Here is a 19,241-nt window from a genome sequence, read left to right on the forward strand (position 1 = left end):
TGCTTGATGAAATCCACTCCTATAAAGTCTGCATTACTACCAGAGTCAATGGTAATGGGCACTTCCATAATGAGTCCATTGGGTAGCTGGAGCGATGCAGTGAGTTGCACCACCGGTTTGGGCGGGAGTGGGTCGGTGGGCTGTAAAATCTCTGGGGACTGCTTCACTGACTCGCCTGGCTGGGCCCCAGTGCCTCTGCCTCCAGCCAGGCTTCGTCGTTTCCCTGTAGCTGTTGCTCCTGCTGAACTGTTCCTTTTACCGTTGCTGAGGCTGCAGTGTGCTTGTGGAGCCTCTGGGGGCACTCCTTGGCCATGTGCTGTGCACTGTCGCAGATGTAACACTTCCTGCTCCCTCTAGGAGGCTTCGCCTTTACTGCTCCTGGTGTTTGGGCTCTGGTTGCTGTCTGAGCCCTGGCACCACCTATCTCCATCGGCTCTTCTCCCCCTCCCAGTGGAGGCGTGGACTGGGCGCGCGCTGTCTCTCTGGGTAGGAAAGGAGTTGATCTGGCTGGTGTGCGTCCCAAACGTCCGTCATCCCTGCTCCAAGGGCGTTCTTCCAGACACACCCCTATCACCAGCGCTCTTTGGACGACTTCCGTGGTGCTGTTGGGTCTCTCCCCCCTCGCAATTTCATCCTTCACAGCCCCATTCAGCCCCTCCCAGAACAGGTCTTGGATGGCAGCTGAGTCTTTCTCCCAGCCCAGCGCATTTACCAACGCAAAAAAGCGGGAGTGATATTGTCTCACAGTGGCTTTCCCCTGCTTCAAACCATGCATTTCCCTCCTGGCCACATCCACATCAACCGTCGATTTAAAACAAGCGTCCATAGCCTTGATAAAAGCTGTAGAATCTTTGAGGGCGGGGTCATTTTCGCGCCATAAATTGCGCAGCCACGACTTAGCTTCCCCATGCAGATGAGTTATTATGAACCCCACTTTCTCCTCCTCATCTCTAAAGTCTTTCCGAAGCAAATTGAGCGCGAAAACTATGTCTGCCCTGAAATTAGGATACTGCTGCAGGTTCCCGTCGAAATGGGATACGATGCTGCCCCCTCTCTTTCCGAGGCCAATCCCCTCCAGCTTGGGACCTGGCAGCCCCTCCTTGCTCAAAAGTTCCCACCTGGTTTGCAGATCCTTGCAGAACGCTACTGCTTCCTCCTCTCTCTTTCTGGATGCTGCTACTTCCATGGAAAGCCTCGTGACTGCTTCTTGCAGGGCTGTCACTTTCTCCTCTGTAGCCATCCTTGCCGATCTTCGTGAGCTCGCAAAACACCAAGTTTTGCCCCTCGCTGCGCCAACTCACGCTGCGAAGGTTTTGAGGAGATGGAGCTTACTGTCAGAGCTGCCCAAGGTCCCAGCTCACAAAGGACCAACGCCAGTTTTTGCTATATACAAAAGTCTTTATTAAGGTTCAGTTTCCATTTCAAAGCCGCGGCGTGCAGCTCTACGTCTCAACCCTAGACTGCTGAAGCTCCATCTGAATCTCCTCCCCCTCGACACCAGTTCAAGACCCTAGCCTTGCTCCACCTCCTCCTTTGCTCCTTTCTCCTCTGGGTCCTTCTGCCCGCTGGGGTGTCGCCCTTTCTGGACTCTTCTGATGCTGATTCCCTGGATTCTTCCCCCTGCTTCCGGCGTGCTTTAGGACCTGGCTCCCAATCCGACCTCCCTGCTGTCCCGCGCTCCTGTACATTTGAACTTGGCGCGCGCGCCCAGCCGGCAACCTTCCTCCTGACCGTTACACTGCTCCTGTCACTGCTTCCCCCTTCGGGGGGGCTAGCTGGATCTGACTTCCCCTCCGTTCCCTCACTCAGCGATAGGGGCGTGGTCAGCCCTGCCTCATCTTCTCTCCCCACTGGAGGGGAAACCGGCCCTGACACATGGGACTCTTCCCCCCCGCTACGCCCTGGTGGGGAAGCTGGTCCCGATCTCCAGCTGCTGCTTTGGGAGTCGCCGCTGGCCCCTTGCCTCTAGTGCGTCCCTCCCGGGACCCCCCTTGCCCTGGCCATTGGTGCCCCCTTCTGGGAATCTTCCGAATCGCTGGAGAAGCTCATGGAATCTCTCGGCCCACTGTCATACTCTCCTACGCTGCCCTCGGATTGTTCCCCTTCGCTCTCTGCTTCCTCTCTCCCCTGTGCCTCTGCTCCTGAACCCCTGACAGCTGCTAATGTTGCTCTGCAAAGGCTTGGGCAAGTACAGCAGTGGCGTGTCTGCCTTGCCAGCAGAAGGTCTCTGGTTCAGTCCCCACTGGCAGCATCTCCAGGCAGAGCTGGGAGAGGCTCCTTTGCTGCTGGTCAGTGCCAACAATGCTGAGCTAGATGGACCCAAGGTCTGACTCAGTAGATGGCACCTTCCTAGAAGGGCTTGTGCTCCCCACTCTGGGGGTTATGCTTGCCAAGGGGACCAGGAAGCGCCTTGCCCAAGAGCCAGCAGGGAGCAGCTCCCGTGAGGCACCAAGGGGCACAGGGAGCCCCCTCCCCTTCTCTTGCCTTTACCGCATATGTATAGCAACAACATGCCCAATATCTCGAATGGGGTGTGCAAGGGCTGTTACTGTGCAAGCATTTTGGACTGACGCTCACTGGAACATTTGCTTTTTAAAAATAAACAAACTGAGACTTCCGGAGGCGGCGCGAACGGCAATGGCTGCCCTCTTCTTGCTGTGAAGGGGGAGCTCCGCAGAAACGGGTCGTCCGCTACGGCGAAGTGGAGACCCCCGTCGAAAACCCACAGGCAGCAGAAGCCTGTGGTCGTGGGACCCGGCGGGCACCATTAGCGCCCCCTGAAACTGTAAAGGAACCCCGTAAGGGACTCCGGAAAGTGACGGGGTTGGCACGGTGCTGTGGCTCGATCGCTCTTTCCGTGGAGTGAAGCCGCAAAGCTGTTGTCGGTAAGCGCTGACCTTTTTCCTGGGATCATCTGGCTAAGAAACAACTACCCGTGAGTAGGTGAAGTTTAAAGAATTTATGCCTTTGAAAAAGAAGCCTTAATTTGACACTGAAGCGGGAGACGCAACCAGGAAGTCCGTCTCCCGGCTCTGTTAAAAGATTTAAAGCAACGACGTTCAATTTGCTTTTGCCTAAGAAATTGCGCTTTAAAAGACTGTTATCTGAACATCAGACAGAGAACTTGCTGAAATCTAAGGTGGAAGAGGAAGAATTTGGCTTTCCCTCTCCACGTGCGGATTTACAAAAAATATATATTGAACTCCCGGCAATCGGGCTGCCAAGTAACTAGAGCCTTAAGGCTGCATGAACTGTCACATTGTAACCAGCACTTTTTGGAGACATTGTAACTTTCTATGTTCAACTCTGCAAAGTAAAGGATCTGTAAGGTCTTTTGGAGATTTGTAACTGTAATAAACTGGAGGGGACACTTTGTAATTTGGAAAAAGACTTTATATCCTATAAGACTTTATAAACTGTGTCTCTCTAAGAAAAACATTGTGTCCCTCTAGTGGAATATTGAAGTTGTACAACTACTGGGGTTTTTTTCCATTCTTGGATCTGGGGATTTCCATTGGAATTGTAAATCGTGAGACTGACCTTGGCACATAGACAGCAGTGGAATGAGAGGGAGGACAAGATCAAGCAAAGCCAAAACACAACAGCCGAGCATAATCTCACAGCTGTGCAGGTCATCTGTTCCCACTATTCCTGTGACACAAGAGGAAGATTTAGAGCAAATAAGGCCTGAAGGAATGGCCACAGGAGGAGACTTTACCTCAGTGCTAGATAAAATCTTTGGAAAATTGGATGGCCTGAGCAAGCAAGTGGCCGAACAATCATCTAAAATTGACCAAAATACAGCCAGTGTTAACAATTTGACTCAACAAGTTAGTTTAAATGCACAATCTATTGGGAAATTGCTGGAGGCCACTACAATAAAGCGTAAGACAGCTGAGGAGGCCAAACAGAAAGCAGAGGCCGTGCAAGAGGAAATCAAACCTATGCGCAAACAGATTGGCGAACACCAGGCATATCTGTCTATGTTAGAACTAAAAAGTAAGGAAAATAATTTAAGATTGAGGTCGGTTCCAGAACTTGAAAAGGAAGATTTAATTAAGTATCTGACAAAAGAGTTTGCAGAATTTTGGCCCTTGGAAGAGGATAAAGATTTTAAAATTATAAGCGCATTCAGACTTGGAAAGGGAGGGAAGAAGGTCAGGTCAAGAGATTGCCTGGTCTCCCTCAGAATGAAGGAAGAGAGACAAGATACTGAGTGCGCATTTTCAAAAGACTCTTGAGATTCAGGATTTTAGAGTGGAAATTTACAAGGACATCCCGAAACACCTACTGGAGCTTAGATCTAACTACGGAGATCTGGTGACATTACTAAGAAGCAACAGAATCATCTTTAGATGGGAGTTCCCCCAGGGACTATCTTTCAATTTTAAAGGGAAAAAAGTCAAAATCAAAACAGTTGAAGACAAGGAAAAATTTCTGAGTGACTACGGAGAAGACCTTCAGAAAGAAACTGAAAAAGAATTAAGAGCCCCAGGGTCTGGACCATTAAGTTCTTTACTTACACCCTTGGGTCTTGATGAGCCTGAGAAAGTGATACCACCGCCAAAGGGAGAAGATATTTTGGGAGCTGTAGGAGGAAAGTAGACTGACTTCAACATGTCTCTGCAACTATTAAGTTGGAACATTCATGGTTGTAACTCCCCTGAGAAGAGGAAGAGGATCTTTCATATATTAAAAAAGGAGCAATTAGACTTAATTTGCCTACAGGAAATGCATGTGACTAGGCTTCACAGGAAAGTTTTGATTAATAAAAGATTGGGCCAAGAATTCCTCTCATCGGATAGAGTGAAGAAAAGAGGAGTTGTCATTTATGTAAAAGAAAGCCTATCACCAAAATTTCTTTTTAAAGACGAGCAAGGAAGAATTTTGGCAATTGAAATCCAAATACAAGGAGAAAAATTTCTGATTTTAGGAATTTATGCACCAAATGAGGGGAAGTCGGAATTTTGCAAGAAGTTGCATGAGACAATGTTGGACTATATGGATTATAACAATATCATCATGATGGGCGATATGAATGGGGTGGTATCTACAAATATGGACAAAGCACAAAGACAAAGCATAACAAAAGAGGGCAGGCTACCTAAAACTTTTTTTGACCTAACTGACTATATGGATTTGATTGACATTTGGAGAACAAAAAATCCCTTAGGAAGAGAAGGGACATTCTTCTCTGAAGCCAAAATGACCTGAACTAGAATTGACCAAATATGGATAACTAGAGGACTGGCACCAAAGACTAGAAAGGTGGAAATCTGCCCTAAAACCTGCTCCGACCATAATGCCGTAAAGATGGAAATGAAACTAACACAAGCCGGTTCCTTCAGATGGAAGATGAATGACACCTTATTAAGAGACCAAGAGATTGTTAAGAAGGCCCAAAAGACTCTGAGAGACTATTTTGAAGTAAATTTGAAAACTACAGTTGAAAAAAGAGTAATCTGGGACGCAAGTAAAGCGGTCATGAGGGGGTTTCTGATACAACAGAATGTAATAAAAAAGAGAACTCTAAATGAGAAAAAAGACAAAATTTTGGAGAAAATAAAAGAGGGAGAGAAAAAATTAAGATCGAAACCAGAGTCACAGGAGATTTTGAGAGAAATTAAATTATATCAAGTTCAATATATGAAACTGATAAATCAGGAAGTTGAGTGGAAAATTAAACAAATGAGACAAAAGAGTTTTGAATTAGCTAATAAATGTGGAAAACTGCTAGCGTGGCAGTTGAAAAAAAGACAGAAGTTGAATACGGTTACAAATCTTGAAATTGAAGGGAAAAACATTCAGAATCCTGTGGAGATTAGAAAATGCTTCCAGAGATACTTCAAACAACTTTACACTCAGGGGCCACAGAAAGAGGCGGATATAGACCAACTTTTAAGAACTAATGGATTACAAAAAATATCTCAAGAAAACAAGACAATATTGAACTATAAAATAACAGAACAGGAGATTGAAGGTGCCATTCAGAACATGCAATTGGGCAAGTCTCCAGGACCGGACGGATTAACCTCCAAGTATTATAAGACTTTGAAAGACTATTTAACTCAACCATTAAAGGAGGTATGTAACGAGATTTTGGAGGGAAAGAAGGCGCCGGAGTCGTGGAAAGAAGCTTTCATCACACTTATACCAAAATCTGAATCTGAAAAGACACAACTCAAGAACTACCATCCCATATCCCTTTTAAATGTGGATTATAAAATTTTTGCAGATATTTTAGCAAATAGATTAAAAAGAGTTTTAAATGAAGTGATACATAAAGATCAGGCAGGCTTTCTCCCAGGCAGACACTTGTCTGATAATACAAGGAACATTATTGATATTTTGGAGTTATTACAAGAGAATATTAATACAAAAGCAGTTTTAATTTTTATTGATGCGGAGAAGGCCTTTGATAATATTTCTTGGAATTTTATGAAGAAAAATCTTAAGGGAATGGGAGTGGGACGGGGGTTTGAAAATGGTATAGAAGCAATTTATTCAGAACAAAAAGCAAAATTGATAGTTAATAATGTGGTGTCAGAAGAGGTTAGAATTGAAAAAGGAACACGACAGGGCTGCCCTATCTCTCCATTGTTATTTATTTCGGCCCTGGAGGTGCTCTTGAACATGATTAGAAGGGACAGGCTGATCCAAGGAATTAAGGTCGGAGCTAAACAATATAAACTTAAGGCTTTCACAGATGACTTGGTTTTGACATTACAGGAGCCAGAATCCAGTACGAAAAGGGTGTTAGATTTGATTCAAGAATTTGGTCATGTGGCAGGATTTAAATTGAACAAACAAAAAACTAAGGTTTTAGAGAAAAATTTGACAACAATGGAAAAAGAAAGGTTTCAGAAGGAGACAGATTTAACTGTTGTTAAGAAAGTGAAATACCTAGGGATTAACATGACGGCTAAAAATTTGAACTTATTTAAAGATAATTATGAGAAATGCTGGATAGAGGTTAAGAAAGATCTAGAAATTTGGTCAAAATTGAAGCTTTCCTTGTTGGGTCGGATCGCTGTTATAAAGATGAATGTATTGCCAAGAATGTTGTTCTTGTTTCAAACTTTGCAAATTGTGGACAAGATGGACTGTTTCAAGAGGTGGCAAAGAGATATTTCTAAATTTGTCTGGCAGGGCAAAAAGCCCAGAATAAAATTTAAAATATTGACTGATGCTAAAGAAGGAGGGGGCTTTGCCCTGCCAGACATGAAGCTGTACTATGAATCAGCAGCATTCTGCTGGTTGAGAGACTGGCTGCTTCTTGAGAACACTGACATTTTGGATTTGGAAGGGTTCAATAATGCTTTTGGGTGGCATGCATACTTGTGGTACAAAAGGTAAAAGCTAATAGAGCATTCAAAAACCATATTGTCAGGAAAGCTGTGTTTAATGTCTGGACAAGATATAAAGACTTATTGGAAAACAAGACGCCAAGGTGGTTATCACCTATGGAGGCTAAGGCTTTGAAAAAACTCAATATGGAGGCCAGGTGGCCGAAATATTGGGAGATATTAGAACAAGATCGAGATACATTGAGACTGCAGAGTTTTGAGAAACTAAAAGACAAAGTGCGAGATTGGTTACATTACTATCAATTTAGAGAGGCCTTTAACTTTAATAAAAAAGTAGGCTTCCAGGTGGAAAAATCGAAACTAGAAACAGAATTGTTAGAACCGAAAACTAAGATTCTTTCAAGAATGTATAACTTGCGGCTGAAATGGAATACTCAGGATGAAACAGTTAAATCAGCTATGATTAAATGGGCACAGGACATAGGTCATAACATTATGTTTGCTGACTGGGAAAAATTGTGGACCACCGGTATGAAGTTCATGGCATGTAATGCCTTAAGAGAGAACATTATGAAAATGATCTATAGGTGGTACATGACCCCAGTCAAGCTTGCAAAAATTTATCACCTGCCTGACAATAAATGCTGGAAATGTAAAGAAACTGAGGGAACATTCTTTCACCTTTGGTGGACATGCCCAAGGGTTAAGGCTTTCTGGGAAATGATCTATAATGAACTAAAAAAGGTATTTAAATATACCTTCCCTAAGAAACCAGAGGCCTTCCTTCTGGGCATTGTCGGCCAATTGGTGTTAAAGAAAGATAGAACACTCTTTATGTATGCAACAACCGCAGCAAGAATACTTATCGCAAAGTATTGGAAGACACAAGATTTGCCCACCCTGGAAGAATGGCAGATGCAAGTGATAGACTATATGGAATTGGCAGAAATGACTGGCAGAATCCGAGACCTGGGAGAAGAGTCGGTGGAAGAGGACTGGAAGAAGTTCAAAGAATATCTCCAAAAACATTGTAAAGTGTTTGAATGTTAAAATGATGTTGGATATAAAGATAATATGGCATCAGTGACATAGTAAAAAGAAATATGCAAAAAAGTTTTAAGAAAAAAGGGTATGACCAGAGTAAAATTATGTCAAAGCTAAATAAATGATATAAGGGATTAAGTTATAAAGAACAGGTGATAAATGGATTTAAAAGGAAAGGAAAACCGAAGACATAACAGGTTGAAATGTATAATACTAAATAAGATCGGAAAGAGGGTAAGGAATTGCTGAATTTGATTGTGTAAAGGGGAATGCAGAAAAGGGAGATGTGAGGAAGTCAGGAAAGAGGGTTATGAAGATGGTTAGTAAAAAACTAGATTTTTATGTTTTTTCTGTTTGTTTTTTCTGTTATGCCTTTTATTGTGTTTAAATGTCTATGTTGAATACTTGTTTTATTATGCAAAATTTTAATAAATATTTCATTAAAAAATTAAAAATAAACAAACTGCACCCCAAAATAGTTCAGTTAGCAAAGGACCCAGCCTCTGCTCCAGTCTATGAAGCTCGACAGTGTTTTGAGTATGTGGGACATGTGAAACGTAACAATTTCTAAAGCAGCCATTGCAGTCAAGTGATATTTGGAGTGGCGGCAGATACACCCCCTTCCCAGAGCGCAAAGGAACCCAGGTAGGGTGAGCTTGCTGCTGTGACAAATTCCCTTTGACCTGGGAGTCTTGCCACTATCAGGGATGGATTTTGGTAATGTGCAGCCCTCAGAGAGGACAAAATCTGCCCCCGCCCCCATTTCTCATTTTTACAATAATTCCTTATTTATTCCTTATTATTTTATAATTATTATTTTGTGTCCCCTTGGGTTAGTGTCCTGTGCGGGGAGCTGCCTGCACCGCCCTAAACCTGGTGCTGCCACCATCCTCCACCCATCCCATTTTATTTTGTGCATATAAAATGTGCACTTTAAAATAATATGGATGACCTTTAGAATGATGTGGGGGTTCTTGTTGCTGTTTCATGATAGAGAGGCAAGGGAAAGTTGACTGTAGTTGGACATGCATTCTGGTTGCATTCTCATGGAACCAAAGATGGATGGGAGTTTCTTGAAGGTGGAATATTGAAGGCCCAAATGCACACAATTCCAGCACAAAAAAGTGGAAGGCATCTAGGGAAACCGGTGTGGCTGCATAAGGAGCTTACAGATGAGCTGAGAAGTAAGAAGGGCATTTATAAGAAATGGAAGAAATGGGAAATGCCAAAGAAGGAGTATACACGAGTAGCCAACAGTTGCAAGGAGAATGTCAGAATGAGCTCAGGCTTGCAAGAGAGCCTAAAAATAATAATAAATGTTTATTTGGCAATGTTCAAAACAAGAAGAAGAAAAAGCAAGTGGTTGGTCCTCTGCATGGAGAAGATGGACAGAGAAATGCTATTGGGTTACAGAGAAAAGGCGGAACTGCTCAACACCTACTTTGCCTCTGTCTTCACCCATAAGGAAAGTGATGCCCAACCTGGTTATAACGGAATAAATGATGTAAGGAGGGAGCTGAAGCCCAAGATATAAAAAGAGGTAGTAAGGGAACACCTGGCTACTTGAAATGAATTCAAATCTCCAGGGTCTGGTGAGGTGTATCCAAGGGTACTAAAGGAGTTTGCAGATGTAACCTCAGAACCTCTGTCTCTGCTCTTTGTGAATTCTTGGAAAACAGGTGAGATCCCTGCAGAGCGGAGGTGGGCAAATGTTGTCCCCATCTTCAAAAAGGGGGGGGGGGAGAAGACCCAGGTAACTGCCAACAGGTGAACTGGACATCAATTCCAGGAAAGGTGCTAGAGCAGAGAATTCAACAGTCGGTCTGTGAGCACTTAGAAAAGGATGCTATGATTACCAAGACCCAACATGGGTTCCTCAAAAATAAGTCATGCCAGACAAATTTCAATTTTTCCCCGGATGGAGTAAAGGGCAATCTTGATGGATCAGGGGAATACCGTGGACATACCATATATTGATTTCAGTAAGGCTTTTGACAAAATCCCCCATGATATTATTGTAAGGAGGCTAGTAAAATATTGGCTAAGTGAGGTAAATGTTAAGTATAGTAATTTAATTCACTGAAATTATAAATGCTTGTATGCATCACTATGTATTTAAATATGATTGGTTGGTAACTGAATTCTATAGAGTTCTCTAGTGGTTCTCATGTGATTGGCTAACTTTGGTCATATGGGAGGTATCTAGTGAAGCTGAGACTCCATCTTATGTAAGCAAGATGGTTGTGTGTTTGAATCCACTGTGAACACTGCAAGGTTGAATAGAGTTCTGGAGTGCTTTTCTCTGCTTGCAAGAAAGAGCAAAGCTGCAGGAAAAGGTGAAAGTGGAAATCTCTCCTAGCAGCTGCAAGGCATGGCCTAATGGAGACACCGAAGGCTGAGTGCTGAGCTCTGGAAAGAGAGGAAAATATAATAGGACACTGCAAGCCCATGCTTCTATAAGCATGTGATGATAAATATTGCGTTTTAATTCATCTATAAGTTTCTGTGAGTAAAGTTTTTGAATGTTAAAGTCTGGATATTGATTTAATTTCCAAAGAAGGGCGTCAGTCCTATATATGATTTGAGCTTTTTGCTGCAATTTTGCTACTCTGACTTCAACAGTAACTTTTAGGTGGATTTGTAGCTGGTTGACTGACAGAACCATTAATGGTTCATTGGCCAGAATTTTTTTTTTTTTTTTGCAGAGTTCCAAATGAAACATTGCTGTAAGTTTGACCCTTGCCCATGAAATATAGGCTCTTTATGTACATTGCCGTAGATGGAAAAATTGATTCATACTTTTAGAGGAAGCACTTATCCAATTTACAGATAAGTTCTTGAGATTGTAAAACTGTTACACAGGTCACGTCTTTTAAAAGCCAATAAAAAGAAAGCATTTAAACTACCTGTGGCATGCTTCTTGGTTATTTTTGTAGGGAAGATTGAGGCAATTAATAAACAAATAGTTTAATGTTAATTGAGGTTAAATAATGTTAGCTGAAACATAAAATATTATGTGAAGGAGTTTACAACCCTGGAGCAAAATCTGAAGATGAGTCAATAATCCTGTATAAGATTGATATACAATGAATTAGAAAAAAATGTTTAAAATACGGTTGCCTTTTCTAAAAAACCTGAAGCTTTTCTTTTAGGAATTCTAGGTGCCAAAATTCCAACAGAGCAGAAAAGACTATTTATGTATGCAACCACAGCTGCCCAGATGTTAATGGTCCAGAGATGGAAAGAAGACAAAGTCTCTACCAGAGAAGAATGGCAGATGAAGTTGATGGATTATGCTGAAATGGCAAAAATGACCAGAAGAATTAGAAATCAGGAAGACCAAAATGTTAATAAAGAATGGGGAAAATACATAATTTACCTTAAAAAGCATTGTAAACAACTAAAATCATTAGCAGGATTGGAATAACACTTGTTGTTTAATGTTGGAATTTTAGATATAATGGCGATGTTAAAGATTTGGATCAATATAAAAGATGCAGGAGGAAATGATTAACAATAGGACCCGCAAAGGGGAGGAGGGAAGTTCAGGAGAGTCTATGGAATCTTGTTTTTATGATGGCGGTTGGATAATTGAATGTAAAATTTTAAAATCTGAAAAACTAAATAATTTTAATAAAACAACGACAACAAACAACAACAATCCTGCATAAGATTGTATTACCAGAAGTATTGTCAGAAGTACTCAGAGATATTTAGAGGCCTAGGATGAATCTCACCTGCGCTAAGGGGCAAAGTAAGTGGTCTAAGTATAGCAGGGATGGGAAATCTATGGTCTTCTAGATGTTGCTGACTTGCAGCTCTCAGCAACTCTGACCATCACTGACAAGGAGAACCACAAATTCCCCTCGTGTATCGGATCTTGATATTGGAAGCCCAGCTGGTTTACAAAGCCCGGAGGTACACTCTCAACAGGATGTGCCTTCTCTAGGGTATGGTGTGCTTTTGACTGCCTTTGTTGTTGTTTAGTCGTCTAGTCATGTCCGACTCTTTGTGACCCCATGGACCAGAGCACGCCAGGCACTTCTGTCTTCCACTTACTATCAGTGAAATCTAACTGGTGAGGGTTCTAAAGAGAGCAACCAAGATACATATCTGGTATGGAGGACTGAACGAGTTTGTATAGAAAACATACTAAGGACAACCATAGTAGCAGCTTTTAAAATACCAAAAGGATCTCCATAATAATGGTGAGCGCAAAGACTTGTTTATGGCAGCCAAGCCCAACTACAAGAGGCCAAGAGTGAAGAAGAGTGTCAATGCCCAGCAGGCATGAGGGCTGCCTGCCGCCCCAAGGCAGCTGATACCTGGACAGCTATTATTGGGCCAAAGCAAACTGGTCCCACCTCCGGTGGAGGGGAAGGGTCACAGAGAAGTCTGGCTGAGAGGTTCAGAGGGAAGGAGAAGATCCACTGTATGGCTCTTACTCAAAGTGTACTGTCAAATGAGTGGCATATGACAATCTATACTAGAGAGAGCTAGATTGAATATGCAGATTGGTGGCTTGCATGGGATTGTGGTAGAACTTAAATATTTATTTAACTGGGTGTAAACTTGGCGCTTGCAAATTTAAAAAATGATGAACTCCTTATTTTGCAATGGAACAGAAAAGGTGCAATAAAAATCAGTCCCAGTTACAATGGAAGGAAGATGCAGACATCAATGGCTCAAATGCTCTTTATTTTGCCATTGGATCTTGGACACAATCTACATAATCATCCCAAAGCTTTTCAGACCCCAAAAAGTCTATGAGGGTTTTAAAACAGAACAGAAAACTTTCTTTCTCCATTTGGAGTCAGTACCCAGTCCCTTCTTTGCAAATCTGCTCATTTATTCAACCCCTCAACTCAATACTGGGCACCCAGCGACCTCTGCTGGTGTGTTTTTAGGATGAAGGAAGAGACAAAGAAAGGGAAGGGAGAGACATCAGATGATTAAAACACAAAGACAAATAATTTCCCATCGCTTAAAGCTTCAATAAACGGAAGCCTCCTTGCCTTGTTCTTTTATATGATGATGATATATGATGATATTAGATCTCAATTTTGCTTGGGATTCTAAGATAAAGAGGTGTCAACCTAAATAAAATATTGGGGGGGGGGCACAGGTAAGCCCCGCCCCGCATAATTGATGACGAGACGCGGCGCTTGCCCGCAGTTTGAACGACACTGCCATTCAAGTGATTGAAACGGGAGTCTTGTTGCATATTAATAGGATAATACACTTGCTTCCTGAATAATACTTTCGGTGCAACTGCATTATGGATATAGACGGCAAGACTGCGGATAACGCCTTAATGAAAGCTCTGCCCAAGCAGGTGGGTATCTTTCCATAAGGCAGACAACACACATTGCTAGATTTAAGAATACTGTACAGGTTAGCAACTCCTCCCTCCAGAAAAGTATACTTATTTTTGATTAAGTTACGGCGGGTGCTGAATAGGAAGCCGGGGGCAATCCCAAAGGGCACGAGCTTCAGCCGCGCGCGGGTCCTCGGCCGCCGCGCTGCCCCCCAGCCCCGCCCCTCGGGCTGGCGGGCGGGCGGGCGGGCGGGTCCTGCCAGGGCGCTATATAGGCGGCGCCGAAGGCGGGCGGGCGGCAGATGGGCGAGCCGCGCTGTCCGGCGGCAGGGAGCTCTCTCCGGGCGCGCCTGGCTGCCTCTCGCGCTGCCTCGGCGCTCCTTGCGTCCAGCTCCGGCCGCGCCTGACGGTTGGGCCGCCCGAGAGGGAGCCTTGCGGGGCCCCGCCGCGTCGCCCGGGCGCCGGAGAGCCTCGCTCCCCGCGTTCTCCGCCCGCCCGCCCGCCCGCCGCGCCGGGTCCCGCGGTCCGTGGGACGGCGATGGTGCGCCGCCTGTGCGCGCTGCTGTGGGCGCCGCTGTGGGCTCTGGCGGCGGCGGCGTCGGGGGCTCCTCCGGGCCCGGTGGTGCGCTGCGAGCCGTGCGACTCCCGGGCGCGGGCGCAGTGCCAGGCGCCGGCGGCGCCGTGCGCCGAGCTGGTGCCCGAGCCGGGCTGCGGCTGCTGCCAGACGTGCGCGCTGCCCGAGGGCCGCCCGTGCGGCGTCTACACGGAGCTGTGCGGCGCCGGGCTGCGCTGCCGGCCGCGCCGGGGCGAGCAGAAGCCCCTCCACGCGCTGCTCGACGGCAAGGGGCTCTGCACCAACGTCAGCGGCGCCCCCCAGGAGCCCGCGCCCGGAGCAGGCGGCGGCGAAGTGCGAGCCTTGCTGCTGCGAGGGACCCGCGGGCCAGGTGAGCGGGCGGCGCCCCGGGAGCGAGCGAGGGAGGGAGGAGCCGGCTGGCTGCCCGCCCGCCCTCAGCGCGGCGGGCGGGACAGGCGGGCGCTCGTCGGCTTCCCCCGGGGCAGCTTCCCGCGGCGCAGGAATGGAAGGTCCCGTGCGCCGATCCGCTTGCTCCTCGTGCCGTCAGTTCGTGCTGTGCGCAGCTTCTCGCCGCGGGTCATTTCCTTAGAAATCTGTCTTCTCCGATACTGCTGATTTCCGGCGGTCTTTCTGGCGCTTCGGACTTCGCGTCTGGTCTTGTGCTGTAAACGACCTTTCCTTATTCATTGTAAGCCAGCCGGAGACCTTCATGTTACCGGGTGGCATACAAATGCTATAAATCAAGCCCGCTCTCCTTCAGTCGCATTTTGAAATGCCCTGGCGTCCGGCCTGCCCCGCTCCGGGTGCGGAAACTGCTCGCTGGGAGCGGAGTTGGCGCTTGGCTGGGCGAATTTTGTGCGGACCATTTTCTGCGCAATTTTGGCTCGGCTGTTCGGAGAGCAAGTGAAGTTTGCTTTGCTGTATCGCCCCCTGGCGTTTGATTTGTGCTTGTGTCCACAACAACTCAGTTTCTGATGTATCACCTGTGACCAAAATGCTTGACTTTAAGACAGAAAAGGGCATGATGATGTAATATGACCTTTGACCTTCTCACTTGACACATTTTTTCCTTTGCAAACACTTAGCTCCCAAATGAGAAAAAAGTTTAGGTGTTGAATTGTTCTATATTCTGGTCACAATTGTGACTGTATTCTGTTGCAAAAATGTGTCAGCTCTGGCTCAGTTCAGTAATATATATATATATAAGTTATCTATGTCTCAAAACCATTCTTTGCACACGCAAAAGATGGAGGGAGGGGACTCTGATGGACTGCATAAGAGCCTTCCCAATTCCCAAATGAACAAATGAATGGTCAGTCTCCTCAACCTCAGGAGACTAAAGCAAGCATAGTCAAGTGTCTTATTTGCAGCCTTCCTAGAAAGTGGAGGGGAGGAGGGAAGCGCTGCCTGGAGCAAAAATTGTGCTGTGCAACCCTGTTCATATTCACTTAGAAGTGCAGCTTAATGCTCAACAGAGACTTGTGCCCTTGTGAGTTTGCCTAGAATTGCAACTGTTCAGTCCTACGTGTTTCCTGTCAGAAATAAGTTCCATTGTTTTCAGTGGGACATACTCTCAGCGGGTTTCGGATTTGATATAGTAATAATGTATGATACAAATGATGGTGTAAATTGTCATTTTCAAACTAAATTTGGAGACTTCCAGTGACTTCCTAAGGGGTCAAAAAAGGAGGATTCTCAATTTACAGTTGTTTTGTTTTTTAACAAAACAACTGTAAATTGACAGAAAAACTTGCAGAAGAAAACCAGTGACTCCTATTACAGATGTGCCTATAACTGAGCATAGGTGGTCAAGTCAACTTCCTTATACACAGTTTTCCTCAGAACACAAGGTGGGATTCAGGATTGGAAAAGTTGCATAGGCTTAAAAAAAAAGCATTATAAGCGACTGGTTTGCTGCTGATGAAGATCATTTGAGGATTTGTTGCTTGGTAGCAGATCGTCTTTGGCTGACCTTTCCTAAATTAAGAAGCTGTTTTTCTGACTACACTTGAGTTGACTAAGTCCCCAGAGTGTCTTAGCCTTGCATGCAAGGAAGGACTTTAGGCCAAACCATAGCTAAGTGGGAATGTGTGGGCACTCACTGTAGAAATCAAGGCTGCTTTGCTCCTGTGGGGCTACCCTACTTGGAGTTAAGGCCTTTGTGTTGCATCCACAGGTGGCCTTTCAAACCTGAAGACATAGCCAAGGCTCATTCTTGGCTTACTGCAAATGGTTTGTCTGGGAGAGGAAAACCACAAGGCTGGGTTTGGACATCACATGGTTTAGCTCTGGGTAGGGTGACAGCAGGCTGACCAGGGAGGAGCAAAGTGGCCATTAAAAAAAAATATTTTAATTTTACTGTGCATACCTGCACATTTGTGGTATTGTCATGGTTCACGGTTTGGCTAAGCATCACATGCAGACTGGGCCATAAAAACAAAAGTCCATTAGAAAAAAAAACCTCCCGAGTCCACAGCTGGGCCAAAATATCATGAAAGTGTGGCAAGCTTTAGAGCCCTTCATCAGGTGAGATTTTACACAAAGCAAGGGATGGGGTCAGGAAAAATTAACAAAAATAAACAAAAATTAGAGTGGGTGTTAACAGCCAAGAGGTCATCTTGTATCCTCAGTTCCAAGGTTGAGATGGCAGCATTCCCAAGTGCAGCAGAGATTACATATTCTGGGATAAAGAATCAGTGGCTGCTTCTTATCCAAAACAACCCATTCAAGGCAGAATCTACAACCGAGAAAGATAATTTTTCACCATCCAGAGAAGGGCGTTGCACTTTGAGGGTTATGTTATATATCTTCCAATCAGTTGTTTCGATTGACTTTTTAAAACTTGGTATGCCACCCAACGTTCATTCCTGCCTTTCCTCAAATAAAGACTGTCATGTGCTCGCTTCGGCAGCACATATACTAAAATTGGGACGATACAGAGAAGATACAGAGAAGGGACGCAGGTGGCGCTGTGGGTTAAAGCCTCAGCACCTAGGGCTTGCCGATCGAAAGGTCGGCGGTTCGAATCCCTGCGGCGGGGTGCGCTCCCGCTGCTCGGTCCCAGCGCCTGCCAACCTAGCAGTTCGAAAGCACCTCCGGGTGCAAGTAGATAAATAGGGACCGCTTACCAGCGGGAAGGTAAACGGCGTTTCCGTGTGCGGCTCTGGCTCTGGCTCTGGCCAGAGCAGCGATGTCACGCTGGCCACGTGACCCGGAAGTGTCTCCGGACAGCGCTGGCCCCTGGCCTCTTAAGTGAGATGGGCGCACAACCCCAGACTGGCCCGTACGGGCAGGGGTACCTTTACCTTTATGCCACCCAACGTTCATTCCTGCCTTTCCTCAAATAAAGACTGTCATGTGCTCGCTTCGGCAGCACATATACTAAAATTGGGACGATACAGAGAAGATTAGCATGGCCCCTGCGCAAGGATGACATGCAAATTCGTTTATTTAATAAATAAATAAATAAATAAAGACTGTCATGCTTCTCTTTACTTCAACTCCCAGGAACCTGTGTCTATTTGACTTTTAGAAGACATCTGAAGGCAGCCCTGTTTAGGGAACTTTTTAATGTTTGACGTTTTGTTGTGCTTTTAAAATTTTGTTGTGAGCTGCTCAGAGGGGCTGGGGAAACCCAGCCAGATGGGCGGAGTATAAATAATACCGTAAATTATTGTTGTTGTTGTTGTTGTTGTTGTTTAAGATTTGGATTACTACCAGACTTTAATTTCTCACAGATGATGAGTAGAAATTGCTTCTTTATCCCAGGATCTAGGTGTGTAACCTGATGCCTGTAGCACCTGCAATATCTACCCTGGAACTGAACCTACAAGCAAACCTCATGGCTTACAAGTATCAGCCCAGTTTTTGTACTCTACTTCCATCCCCCTTGCCCGTCCTTTTGAACATCTCACCTGATATGAAGAGTTCTGGAGAACTCTAAAGCAGGCCACGTGTTCTGATTGGGTCTGAGGAAGGTATCACTCCAATGTGGATTTTGGAATTCAACATGACCCATTAACAATTGCACATTTCTGACTCTCACCTTGTGACAGTTAGAATCATAGAATCATAGAGTTGGAAGAGACCACAAGGGCCATCGAGTCCAACCCCCTGCCAAGCAGGAAACACCATCAGAGCACTCCTGACATATGGTTGTCAAGCCTCTGCTTAAAGACCTCCAAAGAAGGAGACTCCACCACACTCCTTGGCAGCAAATTCCACTGTCAAAACAGCTCTTACTGTTAGGAAGTTCTTCCTAATGTTTAGGTGGAATCTTCTTTCTTGTAGTTTGGATCCATTGCTCCGTGTCCGCTTCTCTGGAGCAGCAGAAAACAACCTTTCTCCCTCCTCTATGTGACATCCTTTTATATATTTGAACATGGCTATCATATCACCCCTTAACCTCCTCTTCTCCAGGCTAAACATGCCCAGCTCCCTTAGCCGTTCCTCATAAGGCATCGTTTCCAGGCCTTTGACCATTTTGGTTGCCCTCCTCTGGACACGTTCCAGTTTGTCAGTGTCCTTCTTGAACTGTGGTGCCCAGAACTGGACACAGTACTCCAGGTGAGGTCTGACCAGAGCAGAATACAGTGGCACTATTAATTGAATGAGGAAAATCTTTAAATATGCCACGCTTGCAAACAGCATTGCGCTACATCAGTTTCTTTCATTTCTTGGAGTCCACTCAGAATAATAGGCAGCTATTATTTAATCAGATGTACAAATCAAACCTGAGCCTATTTGTCGGTTAAGAAGGGGAAAAGGTGGATTTTGTGGCCTCATATATCAGCCGTGGGAATGGGCAGGCTGGGCTGGCTCCTTTTTCCACGTTAGGGATACTACTTGCCCTGCTTTCACCTTTGATTTCCCTAACGGTGAATAAAAGCAAGACCCTGTCTCTCTGCAGTGGGGCATAGAGGACTCTCACAGTGCAGTGCTACAGACATGGAATTTCATATATGTGGGATTGCAGTTTCAGTGGCCAGAAGTGAGTGGA

The 19,241-nt window shown here is 45.1% G+C and overlaps 1 protein-coding gene across 2 annotated transcripts in view; it reads left to right on the forward strand.

Annotated features, from left to right (window-relative positions):
* The first annotated feature begins 13,978 nt into the window (after window positions 1-13,978).
* The window catches only part of IGFBP3 (insulin like growth factor binding protein 3), a 37,220-nt gene continuing 31,957 nt past the window's right edge, over window positions 13,979-19,241 (forward strand). Inside the window, exon 1 of one of the 2 annotated variants that reach the window (XM_079947643.1) lies at window positions 13,979-14,612. In XM_079947643.1, coding sequence (XP_079803769.1) covers window positions 14,207-14,612 — 406 coding nt within the window. In that variant the 5' untranslated portion in view covers window positions 13,979-14,206. The remainder of the gene's footprint in view (window positions 14,613-19,241) is intronic. The other variant, XM_079947642.1, reaches the window with a different exon arrangement.

The sequence above is a fragment of the Podarcis cretensis genome, assembly GCF_951804945.1.
Source record: "Podarcis cretensis genome assembly, chromosome: 12".
Classification (NCBI taxonomy): domain Eukaryota; kingdom Metazoa; phylum Chordata; class Lepidosauria; order Squamata; family Lacertidae; genus Podarcis; species Podarcis cretensis.